At 39.0% G+C, this 14,885-nt stretch overlaps 1 protein-coding gene across 1 annotated transcript in view; it reads left to right on the top strand.

Moving 5' to 3' along the window:
* nfatc1 (nuclear factor of activated T cells 1) overlaps positions 1–14,885 on the top strand; it is a 52,403-nt gene that overhangs the window by 27,328 nt on the left and 10,190 nt on the right. Inside the window, exons 7-9 of the mRNA XM_059350071.1 lie at positions 3,255–3,310; positions 6,881–7,013; positions 13,826–14,446. Of these exons, the coding sequence (XP_059206054.1) occupies positions 3,255–3,310; positions 6,881–7,013; positions 13,826–14,446 (810 nt within the window). The remainder of the gene's footprint in view (positions 1–3,254; positions 3,311–6,880; positions 7,014–13,825; positions 14,447–14,885) is intronic.

The following is a 14,885-nucleotide window of genomic DNA, read 5'->3' as shown; positions in this document are numbered from 1 at the left end:
AAGAAAATAAAACAAGCAGAGTGAAGTTTTAGTCAAACAAACATCTTTTTTAGAGTCAGGACTGCTTTCATAGACGGATCTAATTTGTTGAGTTTTTTGCTTTGAACCCGACTAGAAGTTTGAGTCAAAAGATGACATATGTAAAACACGCAGAATATACCTTTACAACATCTAACATTACATGTCACATGCGTGAAGCCGTTCTGATGAGGATCCTGTACAACTTCCTGTATGACAAGCTGTTTTCCTTTTCATTTCTATTGTTTATAAAAAGGCTTCCTTGCAACATGGTTTGCAAATGTTATGTTTGATTCACATTACCACACACTGATGTGCTTTTTCTCGCATGCCAGATGTCGTGCACCAGTCTCGACTGATCCTGTGATACCCAGGAAATGCTTTTGTTTTTAGCTAACTTTGTGTTTTAAACAAACATTTTTTTTTCTTCAGTATTTTTCTGAGTGTCAGATTTAAGGTTGCAGAATTGGGTCTAACTGGAAATCTGTTTGGTCTTATGTGTTGGAAGTAGTACATCTCAAATATAAACATTTTGTCTCTCTTCACAAAGACAAAAATACACTAAATATAATTAAGATCAAAACATTATAGACAGTGATACAGATTTGTACAGTAGTGTTTACTTAACCTGCTAACCTCTTTTTTGCAAACCTATTTCTGTCTAGTTGAGTTGCATGTAGTGGCAAAAGTGACATTAGGTTGTATTTCCACCCAGTTCTTACTACTCACACACATATCTGCACAGTCTCTTACTCTCTAGTTGTAACACAACTGCAAAACTTTTCTGCAACATTTTGCAGCTGTTGCAGACCCTTATTTGATGTGCATCGTCCAGTGTTCACCATATAGAAGCAACAAAGTTATACTACTTGTTACATGACTTTTGCAGAACTCTGCACCATTGTCTGAGATACAGTGTCACGTGACTGCAAGTTTAACATCAGCTTAACATCAAACCTTACATATGTCCACAGTTTATTTGCATGGCACATTTCAGCAAAAGACAATTCAAAGTGCTTTACATAAAACAGCTAAGTCATAGAGACAACGTGCAAAAGCAACACATTATAAAAGGGTATTTTAAAATAGAATAAAAAAAAAAATATTAAAGACCCAAGAGATTGAAAATAACAACAAGCTAAAATGGAATTAAACAGGAATATAAATCAGACGAAGAGTTACAGGGCATGACAAGTTCTTATCGATAATAAGCTGTGTATAGATAGTGTTGGTCTGAAACACAGTGAAATGATTAGCAATCATTAGTAGTGAATTCATATTTTGAAGCTTCTTTTTCCAGGTGCACTTTAAAATACAATAAAAGTCTAACAAACAGGTTCACATAGTCTGTTTGTCAGTTGGAAAACATGCCTCCCGAATCGACAGCTCAGCTCCACAGAGCCTTTCCTCTTTAAGTTGTCTCTTGTATTATTGGTCAGTTTTTTTGTCACCAACGTGTCGCTCCGGTATGAACATTGTCCTCATAACCACGTAACTTTGGGGGTTTCTGTGCATTTATTTTCCTTGTCAAACTATCTTTTATAACTCTTAACAAGGAACTTTGTGGCCTGAACCTTAGAGAAGAAGTTTTGTAGCCGAAACCAAACAAAAGTGCGAAATGTAGTGAAACAGTGAGCAACTACTGGGCTGATAACAACCTACTAGAAGGCAGAGTAGGCCCCTTTCTTGCCCTTACTTACAGAATGATAAACACTGATAAACAGGCATTCAAAAGTTTGATAAAGTTTTGATTGGTTGACTTGGTTACTGGTATAATAATGACCAACAAGTTCTCCAATATAAGCAGCAGTAGAGGTTGTGTGTCAGTACAACAAATTACGGCACGTAGGTACGTATTGCGGCGCGGCTCGCAGTACAAGGGCACGTTCTAAAAATAGCACACACGTACGGTCTGTGGTTGTAAAAAAAGGCTGCAGTTTATGTGGATTTATGTTGTAAAACCACTGACCTATGTTTAGGGCAAAATATGTGTGGTAAGGCGTTATAAAAGACAGTTGAAACAGTAAATAAATGTACAAAATGCCGGAAGTGAAGTAGTTACGAGGGTCACGTGACTACTGCAAGTTACTTAAAAATGAGATGCACGTAACTCACTTTAACAATGTAACTTAAGTTAAAAATAGCTTAGAGATTTAGAGATCTGCCTACAAAACTTGTTATTTTTGTCCTGTGGGGTTAGAGGGTTTAGTCTCTTTTAGATGACACACATGATATAACTTCTCAGCAGCTGAAGCTCCACTCCCCGGCTGACAGACAGTGTGGGAAAATAAAGGAAAGAGGAACAGGTTTCCAGTGTCTTTTCAGACATAATAGAAGCTGTCAGTGCCAAGCTGCACCTCCTCCATCTCTGCCACCTCACAGCTCCTCTCCGCCGCCTCGTCCATCTGCACCGCGGCTGTCCACTCGCTTCAAACGCTCCACTTATCAGCCTGCAGACAGCCTGTTGAGTAACACGGCACATATCTCAGTTAATTTTCTTCAAGAAAATTTGGCCAGGGCTGACCTTTTTTTCTCTCTTTAAACTGCAGTTTCCTTTCCACGTAAAGTCACTTTTTAGGGCCTGAGTCTACAGAAATGGCAATGGTTTCCTTCTGTGTCTAATAAATTGGTAAAAATATAGTTTTACTGACACCTCACTGGGCAGGATGACAAATCAAATTAGCTTTTTTGAGCAGGGGTGTGTTTTCCGACAGCTCACATGATGCCTTTTTTTTACTGCCTGATGAGAAAACCTCTTTATGTGGCAAAAAAAACACATTACCAGAAAATACCAATAGCATTTAACAATGATTATATGGGGATAACAGAAAGATTCCTATGAGAACAGGAGAAATAAGACGTTGTGAAGTTGAGACGAGTTGTCAGTTTCCAGTGTATTAACGAGCCCACCAGCTGCTGGAGCATGTTGGGATTCCACGCAGAGATGAAGTCAAGGTTGTCGCTCATCTCTTTGGTATGACTCTGGGTTTTTTTTTTTTGTAGGATTGCATCAGATTCCTCTCTGTCTGAGTTTGTCGTCTCTTTCTGTCTCAGGTTTGTCAGACTATGAGCTCATGAGCAGCGGGTCAGACGTGCTGTAGCTGTTTTATACATCACTGATGTAACAGATAATAATAACAACGCTCATACCGTTTCTTCATTCCTGCTGGGAGCCAAGTAGGTGGATTATTTTCTGATTTGTCATTACAAAAAGTCTTTCTCCTCTTCTTTCGCAGATGGTCACCACCTCTGGGAGACGGAGGCGAAGGTTGACAGAGACGCCTCGAAGCCTGTAAGTGATACTTGTGATGCTGTTATCGTGACGAATCCGACCTCATTTCAGGATTAAAGTGCTGACAATAAGGCAGCTGTTCTCAATCACGAACAGAGTGTTCACATAAAAGAAAACTAAATGATGTCTTAATCAAGCTGGGAGTAAATTGAGCTCCACTTGATTTTATGATTCAGCCCTTTAAGGATCAGTACATCCTGAATGCATAAAAAACGTAATTACCTTAAGGGGTGACAAACCATATTACCTTTGTTCAGAGCCAGGCTGAGCCAGACTAATCCTCTGCTGGCTGTTACTTTCTCTTTACCGTACAGACATGAGAGTGATATCGATCTTCTCATGTAACTCTCGCCTTATTTTGCCAAAATGTCAGACTATTCCTTTAAATAATGCACTCAACATTAAAGGGATAGTAGCAGATTTATGAGAAAAAGTGGCAAATCTATGAGAAAAAAGTAGCAGATTTATGAGAAAAATGTGTCAAATCTACAAGAAAAAAGTGGCAGATTGATATCGATCTTCTCATCTAAGTCTCGCCCTATTTTCCCAAAATGTCAAACTATTCCTTTAAACAATGCACTCAACATTAAAGGGATAGTAGAAGATTTATGAGCTTAAATTTGGCAAATCTACAAGAAAAAAGTTGCAGATTTATGAGATTAAAGGGGGCAAATCTACGAGAAAAAAGTTGCAGATTTATGAGAAAAAAGTGGCAAATCTACAAGAAAAAAAGTTGCAGATTTATGAGAAAAAGTGGCAAATCTACAAGAAAAAAGTTGCAGATATATGAGAAAAATGTGCCAAATCTACGAGAAAATAGTTACAGATTTATGAGATTAAAAGTGTTGCTGGTCTATCACTGCTTCAATTGTTAGGTTTGTTGGTGTTTTTGGGTGACTTTGGTGAATCTGAACTAACCCTTTAAAACTCCAAAGTCACACAATAACACAAACTCACTAACCGATCGAGGCAGCTGTAGACCTGCAACTCCTGTGTTCTGCAAGGTAAAAATTATGTTTTTTGTCAATGGACTTTGATGAGAGCAAAGATAACAGCTTTACTTCCCTCCACGTAAACTTAAACAGGGCTGTCTGACAGCAGTTATGAGCTGTGAAAATGTTCTAAATATAGTGTACACTTATACTGATATTGATTATTTTAGGTGTCTAAATTGCATTTAGCTGCTGCCCCCATCTACAGCAGCACATTATTGAGCTTCTCCAAACTGCTACTGTAGCTAATACACTGACTATAGAAAAGTACCTCATACAACCACACTTCAGATGTGAACTATCCCTTTAATATGACAATTTGATATATACACACAGTGGTCTACACAAGCACATTAAGGACACACACACACACACAGACAGGAGTGTAACTGTAATACGGCTGTAGATTTCCTCGACCCGGAGCAGAAGCCCTCGAGGGGGAAACAGCAGTGTTGTGTTTGAAATGTGTGGAAAGGGTTCTCAAAAGTTCAACCTTCATCCTGTGGGAGTTTGTGCTCGGCAGTGTGTCCTGTCTTGGCCTGGGACAGAGAGAGAGACGGAGAGAGAAAGAGAAAGAAGTGGTGGTGGAGTCAGGGAGACAGACGAGGGGATTAGAGGGTGTCTATATGTGAGGCGCTGCACCTGCTCACAGTGTCTTCACATTGCAAAACATACACACTTTCTGTCTCTCACACACACATATACAGTGACTGCTGGGACACATCTGTCTGCTTGAATAGACAAAGGGCCTCCCTCCCTCCCTCCTCTCTCAGCCCAGTCTGCTGGATTGCTCCCATTTTAAACACTGACGCTGCCTTGGCCAGGTTTAACCTTTTACTGCTCCGCCACAACACACACCAAACCACAAACCCAGAATACCTCACCGCCTCCGTCACCTGCACAGACTCGACCTCCTCAAGAGGGAGGTAGACTCGGGAGAAGAGAAATCATCCAGCTTTAATATCAAGAATTATTTTCAATTAGATGCATCAGATTACTCATAAAAACTCTGACCTTGAAGCGCTCGCTCCTCCAGGCGTCCAAGAATGCTCCTTCATGCTCACTTTGTCATATTTTATCTCCCTCCCTCCCTCCCTCCACATGAGAGAAATTACTATTGTCAGGTAAAAACATCTCATTCTCTGTGCTTTTTCCTGCACAAATTGGAGGTCCGTTCTGTCCTCTGCGGGATGAGAAATTTTGACAAAAACAACACGTGTGCACATAAAACTCTCAGAAATAAGAGTGATTTCACTTGTGCATGTTTTTGATTCAAAATTACGCCAATTTTTTTCATGCATGTGCACAAATTGACATATTGGAAGGCAGCGTCATGAGTGAAATGCTGCAAATATTCCTGTTCAACTGGACATGATTACAGTTTACGCAGTGGAAACGTTTTCAGGGTTTTTATGAGTTAATTCTCTGAAGGACAGACCAATTGAGCCTCATCTGGCTTCACTGACTTTACGACTGCAGTGATTTAGTGTTACGTGTGTCAGCTCTCACCTGGACAGTCAGGGCCAGCCGTCCTCCGAAGCACAGTTCTGGAGACAGATGACTTCCTCCCTTGCTACCGAGCGGCACCTCCAACACACTCAGACGTGTATATATCCACACACACATGCGCAGAAACACACACATATGGTGCTGATGAAAGTAGGCGCTCCTGGCCTTCGCTCCCTCCTCAGACAGCAGGAAACTCTGCCGGGGAAATAAACTATCCGGACAATCCTGAGTTCAATTTATTCACTGTGCAAACAACCACGGCTCTATGTAACCTCCCTTCATGGTCTCTTTGTTGCTCTTTCGTTTGGGATTAAAACCAGATTTTAAGATTTTTATCCACCGCTCCAAACACACACAACTTCAGGCTATGGGTTTAAGAAAAGAAGAACAATCCAGACCTCACATCCTCTTTGCTGACCGGCACTGTCCCCTCCAAACAAAGACAGAAACAGTACAAAATACTCATTATAGGTACAAATATGGCTAAAAGAAGTCCAAATAGTAAACTGTGAAAATAAGAATTAGAAATTAGAAAAATATTTTTTCTCTATCTTAAACCACAAAAATGTCCTGTTATCCACCAGTTTATGAAATAATCCATCTATACAGGAGTATAAACCATGCATTTTCCTCCTTTTTTGCTCATTTTTTTGCTCTAAGTGTGGCATCTTTCTGTACAAAAGTGCTTTATTTTAAAGTGATCTTCAAAAAATAGCCTTGTGCATCACCTTTTTTTGATTGAAATGTGCAACCAGCCTTTTTTATCTTTAAGATGAGATAAAATTACACTTTATTGATCCCTCAGGCGGCAAATAAAATGTTACAGCTGCACAGTAGAGGCGGATCAGATAGAGATACAAAAAGGTTAAACAGCAAAGCAAAGACAATAAAATCAAGAGGGCTAGATAAGATTAAAAACACATACAAAGTAAGTTTAAGAAAGTATACAGCAAGTAGTAAATCAACTTGAATCAAATCAGAAAACTTTATACAGTACAATAACTCAAGGATTATCTCTTTTATACAAACTAGAAGAATGCATTTCTTAATTCCTGTTCTTTTTTTGCAGACTTCACTACTGGTAGAAATCCCTCCCTACCGGAACCAAAGACTCTCCACTCCGGTCCACGTCAACTTCTACGTCTGCAACGGCAAGAGGAAAAGAAGCCAGTACCAGCGCTTCACCTACGTCCCCGCCAGCGGTAACGCTCCTCTCACACTTTTACTCCTTACAGGTGCATCTCAATAAATTAGAATATCATAGAAAAGTTTATCTATGTCAGTAATTCAATTCAAAAAGTGGAAATAACACATTAAATAGATCCATTACACACAGAATGAAACATTTCACGTCTGAATTTATTTAATTTCTTCTAATTATAATGATTATGGCTTACATTTAATGAAGACCTAAAGTTCAGTGTCTCAAAAATTTTGAATTACAAAAGACCAATTTTTAAAAAGTATGTTTAATATGGAAATGTTGGCCTCTGAAAAGTATGTCCATCTATATACACTCAATACTTGGTTGGGGCTATTTGACTTGAACTACTGGAAATGGACTTTTCCATCATATTCTAATTTATTAAGATGCACCTGTACCTTTTAACTGGAAATTATTGTATAGTTAGCTATAACAATTGGAAATGAAATATGTTTATCACTCTTTTGAAGACCACTTGCCATCACAAGACACCTAAACTACTGTACTTCCCCTGATGTTGTCTTTATAATCTTTATTTTGTTGGCAAAAGGCAAATTTTGCAAAACCAAATGGATCAGTCCATCAATATCTATATTGTTTTGTGACGGTATGACACTGACGTCGGAAAAAAATCTATTTATCTGGAAAACAAAATCTTTATTTTCTCGGTTTGGCTTGTTTTTATCCATATCTGAAATCTTCAGGAATCAAAACATCTTAAAATTCGACATTAAAATGCAAAAGTTACAGATTCAGTGTGTTAAAGCTCATAGAGAGAAAGATGATAGATGAGCTTGAATCTTTAAATAAGTGAATTTTGCATTTAGAGATTAAGTTAAGATGTAGAAGCATGATGCTGCTTCTTTACCCAACATTTTAATGAAATTTCAAATTTCAAACAAGACATTTTGAACTGTAATGTCACAACTGGAAATAGTAAACACACTTCCATCCCTTTTAAGTAATTATTATTATTTAAGTTTTATAATTAGAGGAGTAGATATAAAGTTACAGATTTCATATTCTATTTTAAACCTCTCATCCTTTCCGAGGTTTTTTAATATATTTATGCATTTAGATTTACATATATACAGCCATTTATACACAGTTCATTTTAATGCCTGGTACAACTAAAGGTACATTTGTTTGGACAAATATAATGATACCAACAAAAATAGATGATAAGAGTTTAATTTAAGAGCTGATATCTAGACATTTTCTGTTGTTTTCTTGATAATAACCAAAATTAAAAATTAAAAATGATCAAGAAAACCATGGAAAATGGCTAGATATCAGCTCTTAAATTAAACTCTTATGAGCAATTTTTGTTGTTGTCATTCTATTTGTCCAAACAAATCTACCTTTAGTATTACCAGGAGTTAAAATGAAATAAAAGAAATTGAAGAAAAAGGGGGGTCTAATATTTTTTTCCATGACTGTATATATATATATAAACATTTATCAGACAATAAACAAAAACATTGATATCTAGATAGGTCCTACACACTTGAAAGATATGTGATAAATAAAAAAAATTAAAAAAGAGAGAGAGCAAGAAAAACAAATGTGTGCAAGATTTGTTTATAAAGTCTGAGTCAGACTGTGAAAGTTCACTTTTTTTGTGTTTTTGTGCCATAGTTTTTGTAGAAAAACTAGAAAACCAGCGTAACTTATTTAGGATCTGAATCAGTTTTGTGATAGTTTTTAGATATGAGTGGTTGTGGTGTGAACCAATCACTGCAGAGGATCATGAATTCTGACCCAAACAGCCTCTTTTAGTGAGATTTCAGGCTGATATTTGGTGAAAACGAGAACCCAGAGTGCTTCTTAGACATTAAACCACCGTACAAATCTGTCACCAAAATCAGAGAAAACCCCCTCATTAGCTCTAAGTCCTTTCTTTTACTGTCCTGTCATCACCGCAGCACTTCACCACTCGCAGTCTGCTCTGCTTTTCACATCCCAGACTAATTGGAAACATTTTCGCCAGCGTTTTACATCTGAGGACAAGAACAAACAGTTTGTATTCCCCCTTGTCTGGTGGTTTGCAAGGGAGGAACAAAGCAACACTATTATTCTTTCATTGTAAAAAGAAATCTATAAAATCTGTTCTTTTCCGTACCTGTGCACTGCAGCGGCTGGACACACCAGGGCGGGCGGGGGGAGGGGGCATGAGAACAGCACGTTATTTCAATAGGGAACTTATTGCCAAGCTAAATATAAACACTGACCCACCAACTGAAATGTAAAAACCACTGCTAATTGCTCTCCGGGCTTGGAGCGAAAATCCAGTGGGTGGTTCAAAGCTGTGATTCAAGTGAGCTGGCCCAGCCCTGTACGTGGGCGACGGAGTGCCCCGCTGTGAAAGTGGAGCATTGTCCTCAGGACGCAGAGAGCGTAAGGGAGGGCAGAGACCGGGGGACGGCTCGTCTGGTCAGTGTCTCTCCTTAAGGGAGAGTCTGTGAGGGCAGAGAGCCAGCCGGGAAACTATCTGCCCGTCTGCAAGAGAAGAGAAAGTCAGGAGAAGTTTAACACTAATGGGCATGAGAGAAGGAAGGACTCAAGTGCTGTACTTCAGTGCAATTATGAGGTTCTTGTACTTTACTTGAGTATTTCCATTTTATGTAAGTTTATACTTCTACTCCACTACATTTAAGGAGCAAATATTGAACTTTTTGCTCCACTACATTTATCTGACAGCTTTAGTTACTTAACACGTCAAGATTTAACATGAAAAAATACAATCAGTTTAAAAAATTAAGCATGTTTATAAATCAAAGCATATTACATCAGTAAAATGAATCCTATCTTTACAAAATTTAAACATTGCTTACATTAATGCATGAATACAAATGATCTAATAATGTATTTGGAATATATAAAACAATCTGAGTGGGTCCATCCTGCATAACGAGTACTTTTACTTTTTATACTTTAAGTACATTTTGATGCTTCGAGTCATAACCTTCAAGTCTTAAACAAATCCCAAGTCAAGTATCAGCTTTAAGTCATGAAAGTCTGATGATGCACACCAGTTTCAGCATTAGAATCAGTGAAGAGACAGTGGCCATGAAAAGTTACCTATCATTTAATTAATTTTGCTAACACCGTATAAATCTTACTGATATTCGACGTTTTGTGGCTATAACAAGCCTCCTAAGTAGACAAAAATTGAGTCTGGGGCTTTGAAATTGTAATATCGGTGTCCAACTAATATTTGAGCAGCCAATTAACTCATAAGTTAACTTTAGTAAACACATTCACTTTCCTTTTTTGGATGCTGTGATTGTCATGTCACTTGTTTTTGAGCTGTAGTCCACAGTTCTCTTCTTACTTTCGTCTTCGAAAGCATAATTCTTGAACTCAATGTTGTATTTATTTTGGACTGGGCAATGATAGCTCCATAAAACCTCTGCTACGTCTTCGTGGGTTGCCAGGTTTGTGCACAATGCACTAGAAATCACCCCAACATGTTAAAAAGAATATCAGTGTGACTCAGTATCTAGAAAAATGCAAATTGTTTATTTAAAACAAGGCAAGTCCTGTAAAGTGATTTGTCTCAAGTCGTGAATAAGAAGTCAAAGTCAAGTCTTTTATTAATGTTAGTTAAGCCAGTCTCAAATTTGTGACTTACAATGTGCTTTTACAGGTTAACCTGTTAATCCTGTTATGTTCGTTTCTTAGGAACAATCTGAATAATGTTCATGGGCCAATTTGACCCGGGGCAAGTTTAATTATCCAAAAGTGTCAGAAACTAAAAAAATCCTTAATCAGTCATTAATAACTCCATTAATAACCATTTCAATCATTATTTGGTGCAATGGTTTTTTTTTTTACCTCTCACAGATCATGGTTCAATGAGGATAATTCACTCGTTTTTCATTTAAAAAATGCATGTTAAAACTTTTTTTTAATGTACATTGGAAAGACCTACATTTTAAATGCAATGGTTTTACATGGCATTGATTTATTTTAAATTTTATTCTATATTTTTAAATGTTTTTTTTAATGAAAAAAACACTTTTATCATTTTTTTTTAGGTTTGTAAACTTTGAAATGGGTCAATTTGACCCGCAACATAACAGGAGGGTTAACATATATACGTATATAAAGTTGTTAAAATTAGCTCCACCTTTACCTGCTGCAACAACAAAGTGATGAACACATTAATGCATCAATAATTATAATTTAGTAATGTAATAAGCATTCTTTTTTAAATGGACCATGTTGCATAATAACTACTTTTAGGTGCTTTATGTATATGTTGATGCTAATGCTTTTGTACTTTTATTTGGTATCACTGCTTTCAGAGAAGAAGATCTGAATATATATTCCACTACTGGTGAAAACACAGCTGGAAAAAGAGAGTCTTTCTTTTTTTACATTAATGAAATGTAAATTTATTTCAGTTTTTCCTTTTTAAAATACAAATCACGTCACTTGAACATCATGCAGCAGCAGGTGTTACAGCAGCTCGTACAAAAAAACAACAGATTTATTTTGGGACATACAGTACACACGGCTGATCTTCACACTCCGGAAACCCAGGGGCACGACGCTCCCTTCTGTGGCAAGACAAACATTTGCACTGCTCCTTTCTGAACACGTGCCTATCCTCCACAGGCAGACTGACACACTTCCTCCAAACAGGCCTGAAATAGGGGGTGCATGTGCTATTTTAGTGCTGTGGTTGGTGCAACCATCTCATCGCAGTTCCTCTTTTACAGTTGTTGACAGTGGAGCCTTGAGCAAGGCATGACACGTCTTAGTTTCACTCCTTTTTTTAGTTTAATTAGCCACTTATTTAGCCTGGTACGCCCTATAACCTTAAATATATCTCTCTCAAGAGATTTCCCTTGAGAAGCAAACAAAAAAGTGCAGGTAGGCTGGTCACGGTAATTACAATATCCACTTATTTAACCCAGCAGAAGTCAGCAAGGTGTTGTCCATATTTAATATAATACTGCCCGTAGTGTTTACATGTTTGTTTGTTTGTTTATTTAAGATTATCACCAACACTTTAGCAGCAGGGTTTTCCCGACTATTATAAGACTTAGGCGTTTCCTTTGCAGCTCCTAAGTAGAATGAACCAAAAAACCTATGTTTAGACACATTTTGTTGTCATTTCTGGAACCGCTGCTTCTGTCCTCTCCTCTGATGTCTGTGTTAGAGTTTCACCATGGGCGGGGCTCGGGCAGCTCCTCCACACACACGCATACGTGAATGCAGTGACATTAAAATTATCCTAAAATGACAATAATATTGTTTACAGCATTATTTCTGGGACAATGTGTCATCCAACAAAATTGAGTCATTATGGCAGGCTTAGATGCAGATTTTATTTCATTTTTGTCCCTAGTTGCCCCTTTTTTTGGACATTTTGTGTCTCTTTGTGGTTGTTTTACCCCTTGTCATAGTCTTGTGAGTGTTTATTTTGTCTTTTTGTCTCCTGGCAGTTCTTTTGGTCTCTTTGTAGTTGTTTCAAATTATTTTGTGGTAATTTTTTTGACATGTCCTGGTTGTGGCCTGCATGGATTTTGGGTATGTGCCTCTTTCAGTGACATTTTGACAGCCCATTCAGCAGCAAAACATTTTTTTGCCATTGTACATTTCAGTAAACCACAGATAAGTTGGTCTAAAACATTCTTTTTGTCTGGTTTATGGCATTATTTCTGGGACAATGTGCCATCCAACAATCTTGACAGGCTTAGATGCAGATAAATCAAAAATAATTTACAACTGAAAGGGCTCTCGGAGAGCGCCCTGATGTCTGCCAGGGCCATGCCCTGTCGATCAATGTTCACAAAAGCGAAAATGTGAAAAACGTGAGTCCAGCTAGAAGTTTTTTCTGTAATCCTGCTGACAAACAAACAAACAAACAAAAAGAAAACACAACCTCCTTGGCAGAAGTAAGAAAGTGGAAAAAAAGGTTAAAATATATAATAATATGTAGGAATAAGAATCATAGAGGGAAGATTAAAGTATGACTTTCTTCAGCTTCGATTTCAAGCACGTTCTTTATATTATAATCTAAAACAGCTTTACCACAAAGAGAAGTTGAAATGGATCCAATTCAGTGATGCAGTGATGAAGTTTAAGGTCAGAGCCGTGCTGTCGTTTCCTTGTAACTGGACTGAAACGCTTGTTATACAAGATTGATGTCGTGTCAGGAGCTGCAGCAGATTGACGGCCCACATTTTTAAAACTTGTGTCCAACATGTTTCGTACTGGAATCTGGACGGGAGGCCAAGGCGCCGGCGTCTGCGAACAAGCCTTGCCTCACTTGAACTCTGCTCCTCACTTGTATGAAACCACTCTCCTCAAACACTCTCAAAGCCTCCATTTTGTCTTTTTCAGCTTCATCTTGTGTTTAAAAAAGAAGAAGAAGCAGCTTTCACATTCAGTTAAACTTTTACTCTTCTTTGTCTCAATGAGCGAGCAGTAATTTATCTTAAATTGCCGAACCCTGCTGAGTATAAAGCTGCTGTAACAGCAACATATTTCATATCGCACATTTAGTGGATATTAGCACCAGAGCCGGATCCAAAGAAAATAGGCTTTTTATTATAGAAGCAGCTGGATGTTTCTCGTGTTGATGAGTCATCCTCTTTTTCCTGCTTTTTTTGTGAATATTTTCAGCAGGGTGGGAGAGCCCGGGCTCAGACACAGAGTCTCATTGATGAGAGTGTTTGTTTGGCAGCGGGTATCCTAGCCACAAACCCACTCACTCACTCACACTTGCAGGAAGGTTTGAATCTGTGTTTACTCATTTAGCTTTTCCTTCTTCTGTTTCTCCTCCGCTCCTCTCAGTTCCAACAATCAAGACGGAGCCACACGACGACTACGACGCCCCTCTGGTGTGCGGCCAGCGCGGGCCAGGTCTCTCCTTGCACCCAAAGCCATACTTCCCCCCTCAGGTCATGACCCCGATGATGACCTCTGACCTCAGGCCATGTGTGGTGGGCGGGGCTTACTCTGTCGGCCAGCAAAGATTGGCAGCCAAGCCCTCCCCGCTGCCCTCCTCGTCCTCTCCGAGCACCAGCCCCAAACTGCACGACCTGACACCGCCACCCTTCTCCAAGTGCCTCTCACCAGTCCAACACCCGGGCCAGCAGTCCCCGATCACGCACGTCTCCATCATCCAGGAGACTCCGGGCCGCTACCAGCCGCCCGGCCTTTACCCGCCCAGCAGCTCCGCCTCCTCCTCCCCGTCCTCGCAGCCGTCCACCCCGACCGATGGCCCCTTCTCTCCGGCCCTCTGCATGACGCCAGCCCAGCCGGTCAGCGGCAACACCAGCCCAGGAGCTCAGCAGCACCCCAAGGTGCCAGAGAGGGGGCGGGGCTCCCTTCAGGAGGACGGCAGCCCCTCGACGCTGGCGGTCAGCATCAAACAGGAACCACAGGAGCTGGACCAGATGTACCTCGATGATGGTGAGTGAAGAAAAGTTCTTTTTATCCAACAAAATGATACTTAACTTTCTAAACCAGCACATGGAAACAATTATAAAATCCTCCCACCTCTTAATTAACTAAAAACAAAGTTTTTATTTCCCTCCAGCACAAAGTAATCATAATATAGCTGCAGGTGCTGATATGATTTTTGATTCATATCATCAGTATGACTCATGATCACTTTGCCAGCAGCTGAAACTTTTGACCTCAAATTTGAAGCTTTTTGTTTTGAAGCAGATCTTCCCACCCGTTGTCATTTAAGGGAATCATTTAATTTTTATGCACTTTTGTTAGAATAAGTACTCACAGTTTTCATAGACTGTATAAAAGTGATGGACAAAGTTACTGTGACTTTCCCCGTTGGTTTGTGGACTACCGTTTTAAAGCTAGTTTTGCATTTTGCATTTTTCTTGGTGTT

The sequence above is a fragment of the Centropristis striata genome, chromosome 14 (genome assembly GCF_030273125.1).
Source record: "Centropristis striata isolate RG_2023a ecotype Rhode Island chromosome 14, C.striata_1.0, whole genome shotgun sequence".
In the NCBI taxonomy this organism is placed as follows: domain Eukaryota; kingdom Metazoa; phylum Chordata; class Actinopteri; order Perciformes; family Serranidae; genus Centropristis; species Centropristis striata.
This window is presented reverse-complemented; position numbering and strand designations above follow the sequence as displayed.